The sequence below is a fragment of the Dacryopinax primogenitus genome, assembly GCF_000292625.1.
Source record: "Dacryopinax primogenitus strain DJM-731 SS1 chromosome Unknown DACRYscaffold_5, whole genome shotgun sequence".
Taxonomy (NCBI): domain Eukaryota; kingdom Fungi; phylum Basidiomycota; class Dacrymycetes; order Dacrymycetales; family Dacrymycetaceae; genus Dacryopinax; species Dacryopinax primogenitus.
In genome coordinates, this window is record NW_024467202.1 from 471,675 (window position 1) to 495,677 (window position 24,003).

Below are 24,003 nucleotides of genomic sequence, written 5' to 3' on the forward strand. Positions count from 1 at the left end.
GCAGCTACTATTGACAGCGCACCCTCTGTGCCCACAGTTTGAGAAATAACATTGAATTTGCAGTGTTATTGCAATTTTACATGAGCGAGGTCAGGGAAAGTGACCCACAAACTGGGTTGACCCGCGAACCGGTGATCTACGTTACCGGTTTTGGTTTCGCAGTCAACGTCGGATTTATTCTCTGGGTGCTCCTTGTGGTTACGCGCTTCGATTCCCACATCATTCCGCACCTGGGAACGATGGTATCCAAGCGTCTGCCATGATGCTCCAAACTTGTGATCTTGGTTTTCGTAGCCGACCAAAAGTCTTATCTTTCTTCGAGTACAGCGGCAAAAGAAAGTTTCCTCTTTCATGATCGTGTCTGGCTGGGGCGAAGATACTGTCATCTTAGTCTTCTTTGTAGCCGACAAAAAGTGTTGTCTTCCTTCCAGTACAAAAAAACGTTGCTTCTTTCATGATTGTGTCTAGTTGGGGCAAACTAGGAGATGGAGAACTTGAATGCATTTTCAAGTGGGGCGGATCTCATCGCCTGGAACGTACTCTCCGATGCAATCTGAGCGTGAGGCAATGCATCGGAATAGTTCCGACTGCTTATTCCGTGCGAAGAATCCAATTGCCCAACCGTGAGTCGTTCGAGACAATCAGGACTTGATAGCGCGATATAACGAGGAGTGATTCGCTGGTCTTCGAAAGGAAAAAGGGTGAGCAAGGAACATCGATTCACTAGGTGGATCAAACATGTGCACAAGGAGAAGTATTCTGTCCCTCGACTCCCATGCTTCCTTTGAACATACCAAAAGCTGGTAGACGGGAATGTCTCGGATGATGATGACGATGGAGTTAACGATACTCCCATGCGGAGAACGTCACGGTGAACTGCAAGTTTGGCGCTTTTATCGTGGCGAAGACATGTATCGAGCTCGACTGTCAGGCTCGTGGCAAAGCTAAGCAGATGACATGGTGAAGAGTGACACTACGGACGAGGTGATCAGGGACTTCATGCTGGGTTCTTTCCGTGAAGCAAGACGGTCCAATAAGTGGTCTGGGACAACGTTCCGGTAGTTATTTGACAAGTGATCGTACGCACATTCCAAAGCAAACAAGAGAGGGCCCGATCACAAACTTGGAGGCCTGACAGACAAGAAGTTAGAGTGATGCTTCAACAACCTCATGACTGGCCGCGTATAAGCCAGTGTTTAAACCATGTCGACTACATGATTCTTGTGACGGTGGATTGTAGTTTGATGAGCTGGTTGACAGGAGGTCAGACGTTATGCAGATGTGACAGCTTCGGCCAACTGCCGCCCGTTCAGGACAGACGCGCGTCACGACTTTGTTCGCCACTCCATCCCTTCACTGCGAGGTGCATTTGGTCTGCCAGCTTCAGAGGATTGCCCTCTCCCCATGTCTAGATTCGGTTCGAGCCTGCCGGTCTGTGCTAGGATCCGACCCGCTTACCAGTCATGGACGCGTTTTGCCCCTCGAAGATTTAATTACACACTTCGAGGCGGGGATCCATCGGAGAGCTTTGTCGCAAATGTTCGGCCGGTTTTCTGGCGACCTATCTTGGTGCGCCCCATGACCAGCATTCACGACTATGCCTAAACGGGTTTCAGTTTTCCGTCGGAGTGGGGGTTGGGACATACGGGCTCGCTGCATACTATACGAACGAGGACACACGAAAATGGGCAAAGAGCCTTTCAAAAGATGCATGGTGGAGAACAGGAGGGCCAAGTGGTCAGGAAATGCAGCGCGCTCGAAAAATCGCATTACACAGGGCAGGTGGATCTCTTGCCGTCTAGTTTGCTGTTTGACCTAGTACAGTACCTCACGGATGAATTGAAGGGCATGGTCGATTCCACGAAGCACTGGCCTACAACTATCCGAGTATACGCCCAGCGAGCATGGATCACATTCGCGGAGATGGTCTTGAACAGCAGCGACGGTCGCAGGGCTGCAGCAAGTATTGTATGCCTCAATGCCGCCATATTTATGGGCTGGCAAATACCGATTCTGCGACATTTTATGGCTTCGCACTTTCTGCACTCGCCGCTTTCTGGGAAAAGCTACACCCTCCTCACTTCAGCGTTTAGCCATCAAGGTCTCGTTCATATGGGGTTCAACATGTTTGCTCTGGTCTCCTTTGGCTCGGCGGCTTTCGATTGGCTAGGCACCCAGCAGGCACACGTAGAAAGACAGCCAGAATCAACCTATTTTTACCACGCATTTTCCTTCTACGTGTTAGGCAAGTGTTTGCAACATTACAACATGCCCCAAATAGCTTACGTCGTATTCAGGTGGCTTATTCTCTTCACTCCTGTCGCATGTTGTAGCTGCTAGATTTCGATTTCCTCGCATGGTCGCCGCCTTGACGGCCGGGAACATGACGGGCGCGACGAACGGTGCCCTCACATCCATCCTCCCTTCGTTAGGCGCGTCCGGAGCGATATATGCGACAGTGACCCTGTCTGCACTAGCGCTACCAGAGGCGACAGTTTCCTTCATCCTTTTACCATGGGTCCAGGTACCAATCTCGGCGGGCGTGGGAAGCCTGGTATTACTTGACGTTATCGGAGTAATGAGAGGCTGGAGGTATGTGAATGATTTCTTGATCAGTCCACCATGTCTAATATTTGCTCTAGAACCTTTGATCATTGGGCACATTTAGGAGGCGCCGCTTTCGGCGTATTCTACTACTACTATGGACCTGAGCTATGGAACTGGACACGTCGTAGACTAGCACAAGCAATGTATCGAACGAAGCCATAATACATTCAACTCTCCCGATTGTAACTCTGTGCAAGTATCTTGTTTGTGCGATCCTTCGCAATGTCCATTGTTGCCTCGACTCCTCGGTCCAGCTCCTCCATCCACTCAGGACTACCAGGCGCATATGGCAGGATCATTGAGGAGTCGATCGATTCAACTGTGTGCACTTGCAACATGCCCTTCATTTCTTCCGCAATCTGTGCTTTTGTGCGGCCGTTCACCCATGTGACGTATCGCAAGCCGGGGTACTTCGCCTCATACGCCCGGTTCAGAACGATGAGGTGTTCTTGCACCACCGGATCCACGCTCTCGGTATTTCGTTGTTCGGTAGCGCTCAGCGCCGATAACTTATTCTTCTGTCCAATTGCAGGATGTGCGGTGAGCAGCGGTACGCGTGCTTTCCATGGCATAGTCTTCACGCTAGCATTGAACGCGTCGATAACGTCTGCATGCGATTTGGGCGGCATCGTTTGGAAGGTGACAGATAATGTAGACAAACTGTCATCTACCGTGGACGATGGCTCAAAGACCAGCTTCATGTATTTCGCAAGAGGGTGATCGGGACCATCGTAAGGTGATGCTACTTGGTCGAGAGATGGAATGGTCGATGCTGTCATAGTGCCGTCTGCCCAATCGTTACGGAAGCATCGGGGTCAAGCGCTCGTTCATCTCTCTCTCCTCATCCGATACAGACATCTTGCAATTGGGGTCTTGTGACCAGCTTGCTTAATGCACTAACATGCGAATACTGACGTGGAACATCGTAAGCTCTCCACCAGTAAAATCTGCAATCGTGTTGACGTCCTATCAAGAATGGAGTTCGTACGCTCAACCAATACCATCCGTACGTGCACGTCACCAGTACGCGTACCACCGTCTCAATAGATACGCAGATGGTATACACTCAAGACGCTTGAGGCAATGCTGGAGAGCGAGGAGATTAAATCGGATATATTCTGTTTTCAAGGTGCGTGGCAAGCTTGTCTCCACTTCGGAGCGTGGAATGACCTTCCGTAACAGAGATGAAGATTGCTCGAACTGCCATAGACCGATCTATTGCACTCCCTGGGCCGTATGATGCATTCTTCTCGCTGCCATTGGGTAAGAGCAAAGGCGGATACAGTGGTGTTGCTGTGTATGCAGATTCGAGAACGGTGCGACCCATGAAAGCGGAGGAGGGCTTGTCCGGGCTGTTACAGCCCAAACCTTCACTTTCGCTCGAAGAACGTGTCTCTCGGCACTACCGTCAAGCTCATTTGCTGGACTTCATTCCGGATGAAAAAGGCGCAATACCGTCCGATGTTATAGAGCTGGACAATGAAGGACGAGCATTAGTGCTTGACTTTGGTCTGTTCGTTCTCATCAATACCTATTGCCCGGCGGAGGCTTCGGAGAATCGACTCTCATTCAAGATCAATTTCCACAATATGCTGCGAGAACGAGTCAGAATATTGATAGAAGAAGAACACCGGGAAGTGATCGTGGTTGGCGACATAAACATCTGCTCGCAACCTATCGATCATTGCGATGGCCGCCTGCAGAGCAAACGGAGCGTTTGGTGGGATCACCCACCCCGTGTTTGGTTACGCGATTGGCTTCAACCTACAGGCAAGCTCGTTGATCTCACTCGGAAGTTTTGGCCTGATCGGACGGGGATGTATACATGTAGGTTTGTACGAAAGTGATCTTGGCTTGGCTGACCCGGATCAGGCTGGAATACTCTTATTGATGCACGAACGGCCAACTATGGAACACGAATCGATTACGTTTTATGCACCGAGGGGCTGATTCCTTGGATCATGCATTCAGATATTCTTCCAAATGTGCACGGCTCTGATCACTGCCCCGTATTTGTCGATTTTTTCGATGAGATCACGTTGCCCGATGGCAAGGTGCGACGGCTGAGAGAGGAGATGAAGTATGACCCAACCAGGGCGCTTCCCCGGATCGCGACACGAAATTGGGATGAATTCTCCAATAAGCAACCATTGCTTTCATCATTTTTTGGGAAGACTGCAATTACTCCGCCCATCGACCGCCCTCCGAGTTCATCCTGCGATCCGAAAGAGCAACCCATGTCCCAAGCCCCAGAGACAACTTTCGAGACATCGCACTCCCCAGATTCCCTTTCAGATGCGGCCTCGAATGCCGTATCTAGAGACACTGCCCCTTTGCCTGCCCAAGTGGTGGTGGGAGCGCCAAGTTCAGCTCCCAAGTCACAACGACAGGCCACTTCGCAAGATCGGAACAAAGGAAAAGACGCGAAGAAAAGACCAAAGAACAGGCAATTGAAGCTGTCCTCGTTTTTCGGTGCGAAAGGCGCAGCAGAGTCATCGACACAGGCGGTGCCTTCTAAAGTAAAGAGCAGTAAATCGCGAACTCCGTCTCAGCGAACTCCGTCTCAGTCGACACAGAATTCGACAAGCGAGATCGAGGATTCGGAAGATGACGTGTGCTGGGAGAAAATTATTGGTCAATCGGGAGCATCAGAATCGTCCAAGGCTGCTTGGTCGAATATTCTTACTCGGCCGTCTGCCCCGAAGTGTTCTGGCCATGGTCTGCCCGCCAAGGAATTTGTGGTGAATAAACCAGGACCGACGAAGGGGAGACATTTTTACCTCTGCTCTTTGTACGTGGTGTCCGCTATTTGTTCTTTTGATCATCGAGAACACTAATCCCCTGTTAGACCTGTTGGAACGGGCTATGATGCCGGGCACTCCAAGCGGTTACGCGAAGAGGTCAATCCAGAGTTCCGATGCAACTTCTTCATGTGGGCAAGCGATGTCAAGAAAAGAGCCGTTGCTTCGCAAAGCTCGCCCAGCACAAAAAAGCAACGCCTTTGAAGCCACAATGAGGCAAGACTAACTGATGTTGCTGTACAATTTGTTTCATCGCATGTATACCCACGACATTAATACCTACGTTGCACACTCTCGTGGTTCATTAACATTTGATGTATTTCAGGATGCTTCTTGCTTGTGTCCAGGTTCCAATTCAAGATATTCTAAACGTGCCTAGTGACATGGATACCTGAAGTCGATTATTCGGCCATTTCCAGATTATCAACAGATGAAGTACTGATCCCGCTTTGCTATCTGTCCCCGTGGCCTAATGGTTAAGGTGTCGGATTCCGAATCCGGAGATCGCGAGTTCGAATCTTGCCGGGGACTGATTGCATGACTTTTGATGTTCTGGGTGTACAGACCTCTGATCAATCTTTGATATAGTGTGTGTCAATTCAATTACTATGTGTTCTTGTTGTGTAGTATGCCTATAAGATGTTGCGCTAAATACGAGTTCTCAAGTTCGAGTCTTGCCGGGGACTGGATATTCTTTTCTTGGGCAGTATCCCGAGACTACCCAAGGTTCCTTCACCTTTTGCCTGTTCAATATGTTTCAGAAGCGCATATTGGTAATGAGAATATGCCCCTGCAGTTGCTTATGCGTTCTGCGGAGTGACGCTATGCAGCACGTAAAGTATAAAGAGACGAGATGCATCATACGAACTGAATCATTGGAAACATCATGCTGGTATTCTACAATGGGGAATGATATGCAAGGATGAGAAAGGGACACGTGGGCACCAGCGACCATGAAAAGAGGTAAGCCTCTGAGGAGGGATGGCGTGCAGTTCGGTTACGCATTCATGCTCCTCGCAAAGCGCCTTGCGGGTCCGGTAGAACCTTGGCTGATGGTTAGATGAGCTAAACAGTGACGATGAGTACCATGGACTTCTCAATGAGGTAGATGTACATACCATCCTTACGGTCCCAGCCTTTGAGGTTCTTCTGCTTTTTCAGGCCGTTTTGTGGCTTGGCGAGATTCAGTCTTTGCCGTACAAAGCGTGCTGCTGCGACACCCGTCTTGGTGCCGGTATCGGGCAGAGAATGAGAGGGCACCACCTTGACAACACGAGATCTAACAAATGTCAGACTAGGAAGCCAACAACAAAGAAATAACATACCCAACAACGCGGTCCTTCATAGAGTCTTTCCGACGTCTTTTCTGCTCCTTCTCCTTCACTTTCTCTGCTCTTTTCGCTTTCTTCTGCGAGGTATCTTTCTTCAGAGCTTCGGAGATGGCAGCAGCAGCAGAGGCAAAAAGGTGGTCAGGAAGTTGTCGGGGGATGGCAGTTGGCGCAGGTTCCTCAGAGGGCTCTTCCTCCTCCTGGATAACATCCAAGTGGGTGTGGCGAGGTTGCTCAGGCGCATCCCCAGAGACAGCCGTAGCAGAGTCGTCATGCTCGTCCATCTCGATGTCTCCAGTTCCCAAAATGACTTGGTCTTCTTGCGGTTGATCGGCTTCTTCATCCTCGTCCTCTTTCGCAGCCTCAGCCATAGCTCGCTCCATCCTTTTCTCTGCTGATATCTGCTCCTCGTCCACCCCATCCGATGGGGGTAATGGAATGCTAGCCGCCTCTTCCAGAGTGACCTGCGGGATGTTCTCGGCATCTTCTCCAGCCGTGCGCCTTTTTCGTTTGCCGCCTTGAGCATCAGCTCGTTCCTTGAGTGTTTGGTCACGTTTCCGATTTGCCTCTCTTCGCTTTGCAGCGGTGCTGTTGCAGCTCAATCAGACTATCTCCGAAAATATAATCATTCTACTTACGTTTGTTCAAACTCCTTCACCTTCTTTGCCTCGTCTTCGGCAGCTTTTCGGCCACTTTTCATCGACACTGGCTCAGGTGCATCATCGTTTTCTTCCTCCTCTTCCTCTGCATCTTCACGTCCTGCAGGTGGGGAAGAGGGTGCAGGCTCAGGCGTTGTAGCCTTCCTTTTCTTGCGAACAGGAATAACGACTTCGACGATCTGTCCTCCTCTACCCCTGCTAGCCAGAGCATTGACAAAAGCATTCTGAGCCTCTTTAAGCGTCGACAGAGACTCTGGCTGTTTTTCCGCCTCCTGTTTGGCAGCCTGCCGCGGGCTCCGGCGAGGGGGCATGATCGCTGGCTTGGGAGATTGAGATGGCAAAGTGCAAGTTACAAGATTGACTTTTTTGTGTCCGACAATATCAGGGTCCCTCTCAGCACTTCGGCGCGGCGGATCATCCATCAGTTTCACCGCACATCCGTCCCTGCTCCTCCTTGTGCTCCTGTCCACCATCCTCTCCTCATGTCATAGCCTGCTCCCTCGCACACGCTCCTTCCCCGTCCTGTCGCATAACAATGGCCTCACCGGACACGATCCTCTCCCCTCCAGAGGGGTACGTCTCGCCGTCCTTTCCCTGCCTGTACAACCCCCGAGCCGAATTTACCCGTACCAACGCGAGCACGCTCGTCCCCGGCACATGCTATCTCTACTACTCGAACGGTATGCTCTCCTTATCCCCGTACACTCGAGTCACATGATACTGATGGATATGCATAGACGTATGGAGGTTCACGCTCTACTGGACCCTCATCTGTTACGCCATCACCTTCCTCCTCACAAGCACTTGGGCATTCATCGTGTTCAGCAAGAAGTCAGTCTTCCTAGCAGCGCTCATCCCCCTCACGTATGGATTCCTGGCTGGCATATTCGCTCTGATAGGGGCGAGCATCATTGGCTTTGTACTCTCGGCGGTGTACAGTGTGGGATACTTTAGCATGTCGACGTATGTTCTTTGGTTTTATTCGGGGGCTTGTCACTGATTTCGCTTCCAGATGGGTGCCCTTCCTTTGGGCTCTGACGCAGACAATGGTTGCCATCATGGGGTAAACCTTGCATGCACAGGCTGACCACATTAGCTGACACACTAACAGATCATATTCTACCGCCGTCTCGATAATGTGACCCTTCACGGCTTCCTCATTGACTCTTCCATTCTGCAAACTCTACAACAAACCATCATACCTCGACGTTTCGCACACATGACTGAGTTGTGTATATTATTTTTGCATTATTCTATCCATTCAGGGATATTCTTACGATACAATAACCAGCTGTGAACATATTGATACAAATGGTCCGTGCGGCCTATACTTCCGTTCCATGCAATCCATGGAGACGACCCATTCAACCCATCTAAAAACAAGAGGGGTGCAAGAGACAAATCATGCTCTTGGTGCGGCATGATGGTCCTGCAGCAGGTACATAGCGCGTGACATACGCTCGCAAGGTGGCAGGTTTGCGGCCGCGTATGCTTCAGGTGCGGACTGTATATGCGCCCAGATAGGAGGCCACTGCGCCAAAGCAGTGCATTTTACGTGTGGCCACTCAATCCCAATAGACTGATAGGGAGTATGAGCACGATTAATGAAACAGCAAACCAGTCACGTACGTTATGAACATATCCCGACCAGCGGGATAAGTGTTCCGGGGGCGGCGGACATTCGTTTCGGACTGCTCCCAACCGAGCGCCACTACCAATCGCTCTCCATCCTCCGCTTGAACGTGATCTCAAAGCTACCCGCACCGACCGCGTCCATCTGTGCCATCTCAAGCGGGTGCATCCTCCTCGTGTCAGGCGGAGTGATGGGGGAACTGCTATCGTCCGTCATTGGACTGTCTGCGTCCTTTCCTCGGTTGGGTCGAGGGGAGAAGTAAGGGATAGCGTTGGGGTCTGGACGAGCGTACATAGGGCTCGGAGAGGAACCATCGCTGACCGGGAGGAGGGGAAGGAAGGCGAGCAGCGGACGCGTGCGAATAGGTGCTGTCACAGGCAAGAGAGACGCGGAGCGCTTTGGTGGCGCGAGCCAGCACCCCCCACCATTTGCCCCACGATTTCTCGGTGCGGGGAGGGTGAGGGTTGGCACGGGGCGAGAGATGGCATTGATAGGCGGGAGAAGGGGTAGGAGTGCGGTGGGTGCTGCTGCAAGGAGAGCGGGGAGGTCCATGAGCGTCTTTGCCTCGTCAATTGGATCCATTGAATCATCGCTGTCCGAGTCCATCTGCAGCCTACGCAGCTCCTCGATGTCCGACCATGAGAGTTCAGTAGTAGGTGACGCCGGTGAGCGGTCGTACGAGTCAGCCATTCGGACTGAGTCCTCTGAGCAGAAAGATACCGAGCGACGTATTGAGCCGCTGTTTGAGGGTGGCTTGTGTGGGAAGCCAGATCGTTTGAGAATAGACTTTGGTGTTAAATGTAAAGACATCATTGCATGTATGCGCTTAAGTGGGGTGAGATTGAGGGTGGAAAGAGGTGGTGGTGGTGCAATAAAGAGGTTTGTCGACGGTGGATGTGATGCGAGGGCGTGGGTGGGCGATGCGATTGACACTTGGGTTGTGTCGGTGTTATATTGGCTGTGTGGAGTATGAGACCCTATGGCCGTATCGGCCTCTCAGGGCAAATAGAGCGAACGACAAATAAAAATGAATACCCCCGTCTGGCTAAACACTCGGATTCAAATATTTTACCGTAACGTCGCCACCCTTTTTTCTGACACGGAATCGGAAGGGAAAGGCAGACTTGCTTCCGACTCGTCCCTTCCCCTTCCTTCCGTCCCCTTGTATTAGCACCACGTGCACCGCCCCCGGACACAACAGACACCCCGTCAACCGAGAAACACAGGCCAGGTTCACCCCACGACAAAAGACGTACGTCATCAGCGTCCATGGTGCCCTTTCATTTCCCTGCATCGCATACGCAACCTTGGGATTCGGAATGCTTCCGGAAGTCACGGCAACATAGCATATGCATTTCATCGCCTCAGCCCCCCAGGAGTTTCGAGCAAACTGGAGGAACACGCGACGCTGCCTGGGATAGACCGAACGCCGAGCTTGCACAGAAACAGGACTGCATGCCGTTAACCCGGTGCTCGCTAAAGAAGCGCATATGCTACATCCTTCATCCCTCGCCCTCGGGCTAACAGGTCGCATCTGGAAGAGTATTTCCCCGAGCCAATGTACAATGGCAGATTCACAGCAAGCCAAGCGTATTCTTGTCCAGGACAGGTTTGACCATCAAACTCGTCCTCTGCTCATGCAATACGTCAGGCCAGGTGGAGGTAGATCGGCGCGGGCATGCCGTGAGATTCCCGGCCAAGCTCCCGATTGATGCTGCTTCCTTCCTTCTTTTCCAAATCAACGGCATGCCTCAATGCGACACAGCCTTGCGCAGAAGGCTCTGGCCATTCAGTCGTCCATTGAGAGCATCAAGTGTTGAATAAGAATAGAGTTCCAGCAATAGCCCCTAACTTCGCAGCACAGCATCACACAGCCAGTTTCTATGAGATGCACGAGTTGTACTTCCATCGATACTGAACCAGCAGAACACCACCATCATGATCGCGGAACGATATGATCCCCGCCACCTCGCCTGTCGTTGCGGATCATATTAATGTTTGACGCGATCATTTTCGGTCAGCCTGAGTTGAGAATAGGTCGGATTGTTGTCAGCCCGGGGAACCAACGAGCTCAGGATCGTCGCTCATGAAGCTTCTGGAAATTGACCCGCCCCAACGGCGCATCATACAATCGGTATTGTCTTGTGGAGTGACAAGGTGTTTTGTTGTGGAGATCGACGTAATGCTTAGAATAGGACAAGGGTAGTAGGAATATGTTGGTGTGATCATCTCATCGATCCACACGGAACCTGGCGTGGAGGGAGAGAGTTAAGAGATGGGCCACGGAACCAGGAAAGAAGCAATTGTAGGAAATCTTCGTAAACAACATATTTGGCCACGAAGGAGCTGTCATTTTCGTTGTCAATCCTGGCATTTCGTGCAAAGGTCGGAAGTCGTCCATCGCGGATGCGGACATCAGAATTAGGCGATGACCAAGGCAAAACATAATAGGCTTGGATGGCGACTTCGCCGTCAGCAGTCTACAACCGTGACACTTCTCGCACAGGGAGGCGGACAGATTGGGTCGGATACTGCTTGCGTGTTAGAACATGGGATTAGACGATTTGGATCGTTAGTGATAGGGTATGATCCTCAGAACAGCGCAATGCAAGTTCTGCTCTCTTTCGCCGCGGAACACTGATTCTCCTAGCTTCGTTCCTGATTATTGAAGACAAAAGAGTCGTGGTGCCTGAACATCGGCCGAAGGCGAACCTTCCATGTGGCGTGTCGTATCTGTCATCGAGATAGCTATGTCAGCCTCGAGGCCATCATCCCGAGAATTCGAAAGTTGGTAATAGACACTGGTCTACAACCTGTGTTCTTCAGAACGTCCACAGGAGTGGAGAAGCCTGTACGTTGCACCCTCTCTGGACCAAGGTCTTGAAACTGGATAGTTGAACAAAATGACCAGAATCATGTCTTGATCAGACGCAGCCGATGCACAACTGATCCCTCCAAGGATCCCCATGATGCGCTCGTAAGACGATGGAGGCCTAGCCGTTCCAGAAGACTGTTCTGGTTGGCCAACGCCTTGCACATGAAAGCAGAACAACAACAGATATTCGTAGACCATCCCCAGTTATCCAAATTCAGGGCGGTGTCTTCGAAGGTGCCGCAAGCCAGGCATCGGTCCACGCATTATACACGTGCGTTGAACCGAAACTCGTAGCCAAATAACCTCGATGAAGATACATTGTGAATAAAGGGAGCTCTTGCCGTTGTTGTTTTGTTGCTCGCAACGTATGATTGACTCATTATTCAGTAGAGGGATTGTCCAAGTCAACGACTGCAACACGACGCGTTGAACCCTAATGAAGCATAGGCCAGCCCGTGAATTGTGTCCGTTACTTCCGTCACGACCAGGTATTTTGGTGAGACGAATACTTGGACTTCTACTGTCATAACGCGCGGATCGTATATACTGGATCATCAGCATGCCTGTACGACACCTGGACGGTGAGCAAGGATGTGATTGAGACATTCAAAAGCTTATGTATGCGTTTGTAGCGTATCTTACGGACCGCCAGCAAGTGCACACCCTCCCTCTCTCTGCGCTCACGGAGACCAGGCTTGGCATCGATGCATCGCTTTACCTCGCCCGCTTGCTTCAAAACCCAAAGACCAGGGAGCCGTTCCTGCCGGCGACTGGTGGTCTACCGCTTTCCTTAACGCAGAGGATTGAGACTGATTTGCGGATCCTCGAGAAGTTGCGCATCAAGCCTGTGTTCGTCTTCCCAGGCATCTGGCCCAACAGCGCCAAGAAAGGCGCGCCGGGAAAATACCCCAACCAGGCTGTCCACTTCAGCCCCCTTGTCAATGCCGCGCAGTTTGATATGATGAGGGCGCGGTCGGAGGCTTGGGACTTGTACGAGAAAGGCAAGGTGGCTGAGGCTACGACGGCATTCGAGACGAAGCCGGCGTCTCATGTCGTGCAGTGGGATTTGTGGCGAGCGGTTTTGAGAATCTTCAGGCATCGCAATGTTGATTTTATGATCGCGCCGTACACGGCATCTGCCCAAGTTCGTGCGCTCTTTCTTGTGCCTGTTCCATTGTCTGATCGCGCATATAGCTCATCTATCTCTACCGCCACCCGAAGTCTTATGTCCATGCAATCTGGGGCGCCACCGAAACCTTGTTGTACAACGGCGTTGACAAGCTTATCTTATCTGTGATGTTTGGCAGCCAGACGTTTGCCTACTGCACTAAGTCTGCGATCCTTGCCGACATGAACCTGACACCAACCCAATTCCTGGATGTCGGCGTCCTTGCCGGGTTTGACGATCTCATTGCTCCGCCCTTCCCTCCCACTCAAAACGACATGACGCTCAAGCCTGTTCTTGATATGGTCAAGTTCTACAAGTCTGGCCACGCCGCCGCCTCCGCCTTCTTCCACGATCCCCAGGTCAAAGCCACTCAGTACATCGACACCTTTGCTCGTGCCAGAGCCATCATCACATTCGCACTTGTTCTCTCATCCGATGGGGTTGTAGCACCCCTTACTCTTACTCAATCACCGACCAACCCTGCCACCCCTGCAAAGAACGCCGATCCGTCTGTTGCACCTCAAGTGACAACAGCGGCCGACCTACCCCAAGACTTGCATGACATATTCACACACCGCTTACCCGATGAGGTGTACTATTACCTTTCGCGTGGTCTCGTTAGCCCTCAACCGCTTAATTGGCTTACCTCTGGTCACATTTCGGAGCCCCCACCTTTGGACAACGGCGAAAATTCGGAGTACCGCCGTTTCGTGAAAGAGGTCATTTCAGAGGGGGCCACTTGTCCGAGAGCGGTGTCTCTTGCTTTGCTGAGCAGTTCCATCAATTCTTGGTGGGCAAGCCGGAAGGTTACTTCGTCTTACTGGTATGACGCTGCAGTGCCGCCACAGCCTGGACGACACGACAAGTTTGTGCCGCATTCAGGGAAGGACACTCTCATGCAGATTGAGCGATGTGTTACATGGTGGAATGTCCCCAACTTCATAGTGGAGGAAGAGCTAAGGCGTCAGAACGTAGGTGCTCGCAGGCCCATGTTTATGTGTCAGTCTGACAATACGGTCTAGTCATCAACGATCGACTTCCAACTCTGCTTGGGTGCTACTTCCCAAGAGAAACTCGCGGGTCGCACACGGGCCAAGGCCAATCATGCTCATCCGTTGGATAAGAAGGACGAGGTGGTGGCTAATGTCGTCTGGAGATTCTTGGAGCTCAGAGGGTGCGTGTTGTATACAAAGAACAGATGGACCAGGGCTTCTGACCGTCCGGGGCAGTTTCCTATCCTCCGCGACGCATATGCACACACCTCTTGGCCGGTCCATGCATTCTTCATTGAAAGCGTCTCGGGTCAACGACAAGTTCCAAGAGCCACTATACCTCTTCTTAGAGCTTGTACGCGCTGGCGTAATGCACGGCAATCTTTGGAGCGGTCGGGCCTACAGCGGCGGGCCCAGTTTCGGAGATGGTGCGTTCTAAAGTCTTCAATGCTATCCATTTTTCCTGAGGAGTTTCTTAGAGGCCGAAAAACGCAGCATGCTCCTTGTCATGCGTGTCCTTAGCATCGTTCCTTTGAACTTCAAGCAAGAACCCTGGAAAGGACCCTTGTCACGGGAACTTCTTGTCTTTAACTCCTTCCTGCATTCACTCTCCCGTGCACTTCGATCTTTGGTGGAGCTCACCGCCATGAACATGCTTCTGCATGGGGATGCTCGGCGAGCAAGGGACGATCTTCTGGATATTGCACTCTCACTCCCCTTCCAGGCCGACGTGAACACTGGGTTCGGGATTCTCGGAAAGACGTACCTGGATGCGTTGGTCGCACTGAAAGGGGGCCGAGTGGAGGAAAGCGAAAAGGATGATGAAGAAGTGAAAGAGGCGAAGGAGCAAGCGTTGAACATCTGCGACGAGAATTTTGATAACATCAAGAGCCCGAGCTCAGAGGTCGAACGAGGATTCCGTTTCTGGGATGCTGTCAGTCTTTCCATACTACGTTGGAGGACAGTGCTTACATAGTTTTAGGCATATGCTGCTATCAAGAGTCTGGAAGCTGCGAACGAAGCGGTGTCTCCTGAGCTCGTTTCCGAGTTCGATGCTGCTCAAGCTTGGTTGCACCCAATGCGCCCGTGAACTGCGCCCAAACGTTTGGTTCTTTTCCTCTTGGGCGAGTTGTGTTCCATTCTGGTTAAGCTTCTTTGCGCTTGCTGCACCCCATTCTTTCCTGCAGTCACAATCGTTCCATGTCATCCATTAGCACGCCCACAGTTCATGAGCATGGTGTTGGTAAATCAAACAATGCATCTGCCTCATTGTGACCCTTTTTCGCCTCATCCAATCGACCTCCCCATTTATGCTTCCAAGGTCGTCGCGTGTCAACGGCAAACTCGGGCATCATGACTAATCGCAGTTGATCAATTGAACGCATTGCGATTGGGACTAAGGCGTTTTTGGTGAAGAAAAAGGCAATATGGATACACGAATGTTATGACAACTAGTGTTGACTGAACAGGTTTTCTTCGATTATAAGTGGTTGTGTGGCTTTTTACTTCAGTAAGGGGGGATGCAGTTGTGACACGTGCATTCGCAGCCGCCGACTTGGCCGAAGCCGAGGCCACGACAGTTGAAAGAGTGGCGTCAAAGGACTTGCTGCTCGTTTTTATGCGGTGATGTTATTCTGGCCATGTCGGAGGGCTCAAGGTCTGTTTCATCTAAGAGATGATGCTGGTGGGCGATACTGACCTGGTTCAGAATACGGGAGTCCTGGCTTGTAGCCCTCACCGACGCTCAGGCTCGGTTCCGCTCACTCCTAAGCGCCCCAGCATCCGATTGGAAACGTGTACCTTTAAGTCAAGGACCTGCCAAACAGGATGGACCCGCTTCGTATTCCAGTAAAGGAAAGAGTCGAGCTGGGACAACACTCTCGGATGTCGCAGTACACAGGCGACAAGGAAAGGACGGAGAGGTGTATAGGGCAATGTTGGATGTGTTCACAGACGAGGGAGGGTTGCTCGATGCCGACAACTGGAAAGCGGTGTTACAGACACCGGAGCTGAGGAAGAGCTGGGATCCCATTGTGGATGGTTCCCATCTGGTCGAACTATTAGATCCAGATACGCGAATTTGCAAGACGGAATTTAAACTGGGTTGGCCTGCGAAGTGAGCACCACAATATATGCGCCGAGGCAGAGACTTACGAAGCGTCAGTCCCCGAGATGCGATCACAATTGCCCGCATATTCAGCGATTCCTCAGCACTCATTGATATCTCAACATCTCTGCCCAGATCTTCCGACGATCCAGCGTATTTGCGTCCTTCCCCACCTTACGTCCGGTCGAATGTGCGGTTGTCCTCTTGGTGCATTCAATTCATTCCCGGGACAAGTTCGCCGACCGAGAGCTCCAGCAGGGCGCCGTCGTCTGCAAGAGTTCGGTTGATGTGCTTCTGGCAACATGACTTGAACGCTGTCTGGGGTATGGCTGGTCTTGGTATTGGACAACACCTACCAGTTCTCCTTCTAGGACTAGTGGAAAGTGTGAGGCAAAAGGGCAACCGAATACCGAGATTCATTGGATATGGTCTTGGTATTTCCATATTCTCCATCGTTTATGGAGAAGCTGGACGAGAAGCGTTGGTCATGGAGTACGCAATTATTCAGCCCGAGGACGATGAGTTCGAAGTAGGCGGACCAAAGGAAAAGACCTTGAAAGAGGTTCAATTACAGAAGGAAAGGCGACGGCTTGAGCGCACTATCGAACTTGGTTTGCCTTCCACGCATGGTTGGGACTTGCAGGTCACAGTGAAGGCTCCTTCTGAGGAGACAGCTGCCGCGCCTTGGGTCGCCCAAGCAGGGCGAATAACGCAAGGTGGTTCATCTGCGGATTCCGCCCGCCTCGTTTTCAGAATCGTCCATCCGCCTCCGCCAACGGACTCCATTGTCAGCGTGAAGCTCATCGCCGAACTCGCAGGTGGTGTTCCTGGTATCAGGGTGAATGGGTTACCTCAAGAGATCACCTCTTTCGAATCCCGCGATCCTATATCCTTCGCAATCAACAAGGATACATTTGGCGATGTCAGTGATGTGCAAGCCATCAGCATACACACTGTGAACACAATAGAGTCAGCCGAATCTGGTCCGTCCTCTCAAGTCAGCAAAAGGCCAATCATACGGACTGCCACAGAGCGCAGTCCTGCCGCCGAGAAAGCCATCCTCAGCTTGGTCCGCCGGAACTACATCTACTTCACTTCATTGTTGCAGGAGCCGGAGGCGAAGTGGAAATACATCACTGAATCGCGAGGTGTAACGGTGACCCAACTCGATTCTATTGATCCTACCCTGGTTGTGTATCGTGCAGCTGCAGTTTTCGTGGGGGTCACCCTGTGGGATCTCTTCAGCATGGTGGATACTCCGGGTACAAGAAGTCAATGGGACAAGAGTTTCGACGATGCCGTTTTCCTCGAGGATGTCAACGAGCTGACAGATCTTTGGCACTGGAAGACGAAGGGAGTATGGCCGGTAATGTAGGCTTCCTCCCTTTGAGAGTGTTGTCCATTATCTCATCATTCTGCAGGCCACGGGACTCAACTTTGTTGAAGACCGTATACAAGTCCTCTTCTTCCGTTCACATATTTGCCTTCTCGACGGAAGACACGAACCTCTTCCCATCGATCCCACCAACCGATCCGGCCTTCATTCGCAGTCAAATAGACCTGCAAGGATGGGCGATTGAGGCATTATCTCCAACGACTACTCAGATCACGCTTTTGGATCAATCCGATCCGAAAGGGTGGTCAAACAAAGCATACATCCCTGGGCAAATGATTGCCACCCTGGGTGGGATGGGAGAATTCGCCATCAAGCTGGGTAGCCCTCCTATGATTACCCGTCTCGGCGGCGCACGGCTCACTCGAAGTCGATACGAGTTCGACAAAGGCTTGTTCCGAATAGAGTATGAAGGTTCCGAGCAGAGGCGGTCTCCGAACGTGGAACCAGAAGCGGAGCGGTCGAAGGAAGTTATACCTGCATCTCCAACAAGCGCTGAACATCCACCCCCCGATTTACCTCCTGTTACCAGCCCTCAGCCGTTGGATTTAATACCAAAGCTGGAGTGTGAGATTCGCATAGATGCTGATTCTTGGGCATCCCATATTGAGCTCGTCATCGATCCACCGCCTCAGTCAGTGTCGTGTTTGAGGCGACACAAACTGGCTACAAAGGGAGGGGGATTGTGGATCACTATTGAACACGATGCGATAATGGTTGGTGAGGAACGCGTCCTAGTACAGATCAAGAAAGTTCCTGGATCGATCAGGGAGAAGGCTGTGGTAACCGTCAATGGCGCCAAGGTCAAGGTCGATGTAGTTTCTTTGCCGGAAGCTGAGATCAAGTCTCGGTCAAGGCAAAAGCGTGTGAAACCAATTCGGATGCCATTGGATCAGCCACCAGTACCTGGGTTGAGAAGGAAAAGGACAGATACCGAAGATGGGGAGATGAGCGGAGCTGAGACGGTCACGTTACGACGAAGACAGGCGAGGATGTCCGTGCAGCCTTTCACGAGTCCAGTCGCCAGGTGGTTTTCTATGGCAGTTGAGCAGGCAAGCAGCACGACCGCAGCGGCAACAGCAGCCATGGGCCCCACTCCTGCATCTCGCCTGAAAGAGGATACTACGTCCACAACAACTCCTCTTCGTGCAGCACTCGGAGCCCTTTCAATCGTTCAGCGACTCCAAGCGATTCCCGTCGCTCACTGGATCAGTATCACTGAGAACAATGGCTTCTCTGTGTCTCGTCGGATTTTTGAAGAGATCTCGCCAACAATTCCGATACATCGGTCGGAAAAGGTTATCGAAGGCATCTCTGCTGAGGACGTTGCCCATCTCATCTCCGATCTTCATTCCCGCAAGCAATGGGACGATAGGCTCGAGTCTTCCGCCGTTGTTGAAGAGTACGGATTTGGGTGCTCCACTGCCTTTTTGGCCCTGAGGACCACATTTCCATTCCAGAATCGAGGGTTTTATGTGGCGGCCATAACGGGACGGGCACCGTCTGGTCAAAGGAGCAATAAAGCAGACGCAGACAGTCCGCTATCAGGCAGCAGTGGATGGGTGTCTGCCGATGCTGTATCCACTATCTATCATGCGATGGCGTCTTTCCCAGAATCTGCCCTTGCCTCAAATATGTCACCCGCAAAAATCAACTCCGCGGGACTGTCCATTGGTCATATCCACCTCCATGGATGGGTTATCGAGACCTTGGACCCGTACACAACAGAGAATTTCGCCATTCCATCCACCCGCGTTATTCAATTCAGCGCAATTGACTTTGCTGGCCAGATTCCGCTCGCCGTAAACGGCATGCTGAACTCTGCCTTACCGCACAGTATTCTGGCCATCCAAAAGGCGGTGAAAACCCAGCCGCCTCTTCCGTCTCTGCGGTGGCCTGCCAAAGCGCTTTCTGTCTCGCGGGACGAGGAGGTGACCACCGGGGCCGAATGGCTGCTGGACATATCCGACGAACAGCGCACACTTGTCAATCAGTCTTTCGCTCCGAGTAGCAAAACCTTCAAAGCTCGTGTCATAATCAAGCCTCGAAGACCTGGTCCGGTCACGCGACCATCAACCCCTTTCGATAAAGATAAAACTCCAACCATGCCGACTACAAAACTCCTCGAGCCTAGTGCCACTCCTAAGATGGTTGTTGAGGACGGTTCTGCAAGGACGTCACCAATACCATTTTCTTCCGCATCTACACTCACTGTCAATGGCTCAGCATCTGACCTAGGCAGCGTAAGGTTATCGCGAGGACACGTCCGAACATCCTCCCTCACTGTCAGACCGTCATCTTTGTCGCCGCCGCTACAACGTCCCAGGGTGGGTTCTTCTGCACCCAAACCTTCGATGCTGGCCAACGTGCCCAGGACATTGGCGAACCTCGATTTCGTTTTAGGGGAAGTATTGCTCTATCCGGATCTCTATGGATTGTCCTATCGTATTGATGTCGATTACGAGCTGCTGTCTGGATCCAACTCAAAGCCATTAGATCTTGCTGCCAGCCTTAAAAGCCCCACGCCATCCGACCTGCAGATTCGGGCATCTGTGTACACTATGCCTCCCTCTCCCCTTCATTCTCATGCTATGGACTTGTCCGTGGCCACGCCACCAACTAAGCATCTGTTACGATTCACTTTGCCTACGGCACTATATTACACGTCCGGGTTGGATCCTCTCAGCATCGACGATGCGAGCGATGGGCACGGTCCGGAATTTCCTACCTGGTTGAAAGACTTGGAGGAGAAGGGAGCTGTTGTCTCGATTACCATCACACCGAATGACTCGATCTCCAGGAGCGGAATACTGTTCCAGGGAAAACCGCTCAAAGTATCTGGGGAGAATGAGTCTGTGGATGTACTAGGCACGGAGGAGTTAGAAGACAACCGGGCGGGAAAGCTGGCCAAGCTGCGCAGGTCCGTATTCCCGCCAGCACTAAGGACATCAATGCTGATTATCATTTCATCAGAGGATCTGCAAGCGATGGACAACTGATTCCGAAGGAGTTACGGAAACCACTCACGGTCGCTATGGACTTCGTTAAGGAGGACACTATTACTGCCGATCCGGCCGTCGGAGATGCGCAAATTGCGGATCCGGGTAATGAGGGAAAGCCTGCCGACACTGATACATCGGAGCATGTCACGGTAAGTGATACTTTTCTAAGAATCGAATTGTCCACCGATGGAAATTATAGACGGTCGATACGGTGGACAATAAGCCGGCGGGACAGCTCACTCTCTTGGGGTTCTTCAACACGAACACTCTGTTGCGTCTCACGCCATCTATTACCATCCCGTCGTTCATGAGCTCGCCCCTCCCAACACGTCCCGGAACACCGTCCAAAGGCACCAGACCGGCCATCTCTCGCAGAACGTCAGGATCACCACTAGGCACTGTTTCCTGGAAGCATGTTCTCCATGACCCGCAATTCAGCCTCAAATTCGTCGTCGTCACGGCCATCATCGCCTTCTTGCTCGGATCCCTCATTCGGTCCCTGCTCTCCCCAGCAGACTTCATGTTCTACCCCTCGCAGAACAAGAACGACTCGCTGCAAGGTGAGGACGGCGGTTGGCGCGAAGTCAAGCGGCTCATCGAGATGAAATGGATACTATGGGGTTGGGACGCCGTCATCTTCGCGGTTGTACGACGGCATTGACGGGCGCCGAGGATATCAACGGTCTCTGGCCGGCCGAGGGACGGCCCCCTCTCGGAGAGGATAGGCCAGATGGACGGCTGTTAGGAACATTCCCTTCGCTTCCCGAACAATGTTACCCGTATCGCTCGGGATTCTTATGACCTTCATACCCGGACCCTGGATTCCCTACTTACTTTTATTTTCCAATCCCCTCATGTGAATTACGAACGCGCATCAATATGTATGATAGTCACCAACACATCACTAATTGGATTGATGAAGGTATCACTGGGTCTAGCAGCGGCGTGAAAAGCAGACCTCGCTGTAGTGCTCGAAGGCAGTTGTGTGGCTTGCCGTCCCTGTTCAACCTTACGGCATAGATCAGCCTCCGCGCCAAAGACCGAGGGAAAGAAACCGGGGTCGAAGGCGGGTGCAAAAAGAGGTTGGAGGTTTGTGGCCAGCTCATCAATCGCGGACCAATCATCTGCTGCCCTGGGGAACGCGAGAACAACTTTTAACTGGTGTCTGAGGGTCCTTTGGGTGAAGAATTGTTAGCTGGTCTATGCGCGATGATGGGATGATATGGGATGATATGGGATGATATGATACGCAAGGCGTTGGTTGTCAGGGGAATTTTTCCATCTCCGCAAAATGTTGAAGATTTACTGTACTGTAGCAGCTTACATTGCAGAAAAAAGGGGGGTAGAAGTGTTCTTCTCACAGGTTTGTTACAAGAACAAGGCACCGCAATGAAATTTGGAGGGGTGGACTATCTAGATGTTCAGCTCCCGCGGCAGAGAGCGGGTTTGACTGCAAGGGATCGGTGAGATTGGTCAACAGGCTCGGGCTCCGACGGGGGCTGGATGGTTGGTTGGGTGTTGAGCGAAAGACCCCGGGTGAGAGGGGTGAGAGAGTAGACTGGGGGAAAGGGCTGATGATCGGCTTCGTACGCTCCTGTTACGGAATACATGGAGAATGAGGAACGGTTTGGGGATTATCCTGTGCCTGTGCATTGTATACGTAGAGCATTCTAGTAGGGAAGCTGAACAATAAACCAGTGCAGTGTGAGTGAAACATTGTCGAAGCTGCACAGGAGGAGAGTAGGAAAATGACCCCTATCATGATGGGGCGTGGTTTGTCGTCGGCTCCACAGACTGGTGTGACGCCTGCGCCCTTCCTCGTCGGTTGCGAGAATATGCAGGTAGGCCACGGCAGGGTTCGGGTGGGGGGCTGAGGGAGGTTGTGCGATTTGAGGGGGGGAAGTGGCCTTACGTCGAAAAAGCACGGTGTAAGAGGGAGGAGAAACTGAACAACTTACGGCGCTTTCTCCTGCGCGGCCCGTCCCTGTTACGTGCTTGTAAGGGTGTGTCTGTGCATTATCCCCTCTCCTAGCATACAACACAATACACCACAGCACACAGCATATATCGACATTACGGCCCTTGCAAGCCATTTCTTACTGCCGAACACCGCCGCTCATACATCGGTCATCAATATTTCGATACCTTGACTTACGGCTTCCTCTCCAAAACCAAAGAAATAACTAGAGCAACACAGTATAACTCCCGCTCTACGCTCTACTTTGCTTCAACTCGAAAATCGGTGATTCTCTCCTCTTCTTCTGCCGGTATTCCATCATCTACTCTTCCAATTCCGCGGCCGGGGCAGCCACGTTCTTCCCTCGCTCCTCTCTCTGCCCTGTTCACCCTCTCCTACCCTTCCTTTCCCTCACCGCACCCACACTCATCTCACTCCCTCTCCCCATTCCCCCTTCCGCTGGTCTCAACTCACAGCAATAATCCTCTAGTGCGCCTATACATCGGTCTGCACGATTAGATCCTTTGGTCGCGCTCTGTGTCCGCCCGGTGCCCTCCGCGCCCACCGACGACGGGCGGTTGGCGCCAACACAGCCGATCAGTGCCACCGCTTCCTCCTAGCCAGCACGGCGCACCGGCGAACAACCCTTGCTCGCCCCTCACCAAGCCGCGCCTTCTCTCACCCTCCGACACCGACAACGCTCGGTCCGCCCCAGTTGTCCTTTCTTGACAATCCTCGAATCATATCCTCTGGATCGTCTTCTCTTACTCCTTCTTCTTCCTCTACTCTCTGTTTCCTTGCGTCAGGACACCCCCCTGGCTGCGATCCCGCCCTGTGCGGCAAACGTCAGAACATCCACAAAACATCATCCTTGACTCCTGCTTGACTCTTTTTTTCCCTCTCGTGTTTCCTCTTGACCCCTCTCAATCGTCTCCACGGACTCTATGGCACACCCCCAGCCTAACGGCGTCGTTGTACTTCCTCACGCGTCGGCAGGCGGACCTCCTCCAGGCCTCGAGCACATGGCAACCCAGCAACCACCCCCGCAGCAGCCGGGAGTCCAGCAGCAACAGCACCACGGTGGAATGCCGCCACCACCCCACCCCTACCATCATCATCACCCCAACCCACTCGCCGCAATGGGTCCTTTGCAGCAGATCGACATCGGTCAGATGCCAACGACTTACGGCCCGATGGTGCGCGCAGATCAAATTCCGGATGAGGAGACATTCTGGAATCCCGATACTTCGTGTGTCTATTTCCCCTGGTCGGCGTCTCCCTTTCCCACTAACGGGGTTTGTAGACTACATCTGCACCGGTATATTGAGGATTATCTGAGAAAGAGGAACTATCATAAGACTGCAGAGGTTTTCGTTGATGAGTCGGAGCTGGGGCAGCAGATCCAAGCGGGTCGCATCCCCGCAACAGCACCTATTCTGACTCCTCAAGGGCTATTGTACGAGTGAGTAATTCGCGCTTCA

The 24,003-nt window shown here is 52.1% G+C and overlaps 7 protein-coding genes and 1 non-coding gene across 8 annotated transcripts; 6 read left to right on the forward strand and 2 right to left on the reverse strand.

Annotated features, from left to right (window-relative positions):
* Window positions 1–1,377: 1,377 nt before the first annotated feature.
* On the forward strand, window positions 1,378–3,474 carry DACRYDRAFT_64551 (uncharacterized protein). The gene is made up of 5 exons (XM_040775757.1): window positions 1,378–1,569; window positions 1,617–1,778; window positions 1,825–2,245; window positions 2,298–2,592; window positions 2,643–3,474. The coding sequence occupies exons 1-5, from the start codon at window positions 1,405–1,407 to the stop codon at window positions 2,767–2,769; spliced, it is 1,170 nt and encodes a 389-aa protein (XP_040630490.1). The 5' UTR covers window positions 1,378–1,404; the 3' UTR covers window positions 2,770–3,474.
* Window positions 3,475–3,508: 34 nt separating this feature from the next.
* On the forward strand, window positions 3,509–5,784 carry DACRYDRAFT_64554 (DNase I-like protein; the record flags this gene model as incomplete). The annotated part of the gene is made up of 6 exons (XM_040775758.1): window positions 3,509–3,532; window positions 3,582–3,613; window positions 3,663–3,736; window positions 3,790–4,434; window positions 4,480–5,398; window positions 5,456–5,784. The coding sequence occupies 6 exons, from the start codon at window positions 3,509–3,511 to the stop codon at window positions 5,610–5,612; spliced, it is 1,851 nt and encodes a 616-aa protein (XP_040630491.1). The 3' UTR covers window positions 5,613–5,784.
* Window positions 5,785–5,866: 82 nt separating this feature from the next.
* DACRYDRAFT_t23 lies at window positions 5,867–5,939 on the forward strand. Its single transcript has one exon. It is a non-coding gene; the product is annotated as a tRNA-Arg (tRNA).
* Window positions 5,940–6,271: 332 nt separating this feature from the next.
* Window positions 6,272–7,711, reverse strand: DACRYDRAFT_21134 (uncharacterized protein; the record flags this gene model as incomplete). Its single annotated transcript, XM_040772249.1, has 4 exons — window positions 7,375–7,711; window positions 6,734–7,324; window positions 6,527–6,687; window positions 6,272–6,473 (listed from the first exon to the last, which is right to left on the reverse strand). Coding segments are annotated over exons 1-3 (1,079 nt in total), but the record flags the coding sequence as incomplete, so codon positions are not given.
* Window positions 7,712–7,930: 219 nt separating this feature from the next.
* DACRYDRAFT_114974 (uncharacterized protein) lies at window positions 7,931–8,654 on the forward strand (the record flags this gene model as incomplete). The annotated part of the gene is made up of 4 exons (XM_040769919.1): window positions 7,931–8,075; window positions 8,133–8,358; window positions 8,408–8,458; window positions 8,507–8,654. The coding sequence occupies 4 exons, from the start codon at window positions 7,931–7,933 to the stop codon at window positions 8,535–8,537; spliced, it is 453 nt and encodes a 150-aa protein (XP_040630493.1). The 3' UTR covers window positions 8,538–8,654.
* Window positions 8,632–9,853, reverse strand: DACRYDRAFT_99202 (uncharacterized protein). Its single transcript, XM_040777576.1, has 2 exons — window positions 9,025–9,853; window positions 8,632–8,974 (listed from the first exon to the last, which is right to left on the reverse strand). The coding sequence occupies exon 1, from the start codon at window positions 9,839–9,841 to the stop codon at window positions 9,107–9,109; it is 735 nt and encodes a 244-aa protein (XP_040630494.1). The 5' UTR covers window positions 9,842–9,853; the 3' UTR covers window positions 8,632–8,974; window positions 9,025–9,106.
* Window positions 9,854–12,462: 2,609 nt separating this feature from the next.
* DACRYDRAFT_93912 (XPG I-region protein) lies at window positions 12,463–15,294 on the forward strand (the record flags this gene model as incomplete). The annotated part of the gene is made up of 7 exons (XM_040777183.1): window positions 12,463–12,484; window positions 12,536–13,047; window positions 13,098–14,042; window positions 14,094–14,245; window positions 14,301–14,491; window positions 14,543–14,997; window positions 15,046–15,294. 7 exons carry the CDS (start codon window positions 12,463–12,465, stop codon window positions 15,151–15,153), a joined length of 2,385 nt encoding a protein of 794 aa, XP_040630495.1. The 3' UTR covers window positions 15,154–15,294.
* A 407-nt stretch (window positions 15,295–15,701) lies between these two features.
* Window positions 15,702–21,463, forward strand: DACRYDRAFT_114977 (uncharacterized protein; the record flags this gene model as incomplete). Its single annotated transcript, XM_040769920.1, has 6 exons — window positions 15,702–15,720; window positions 15,772–16,179; window positions 16,228–17,541; window positions 17,592–20,483; window positions 20,537–20,714; window positions 20,765–21,463. Coding segments are annotated over 6 exons (5,273 nt in total), but the record flags the coding sequence as incomplete, so codon positions are not given.
* Between the last annotated feature and the right edge of the window lie 2,540 nt (window positions 21,464–24,003).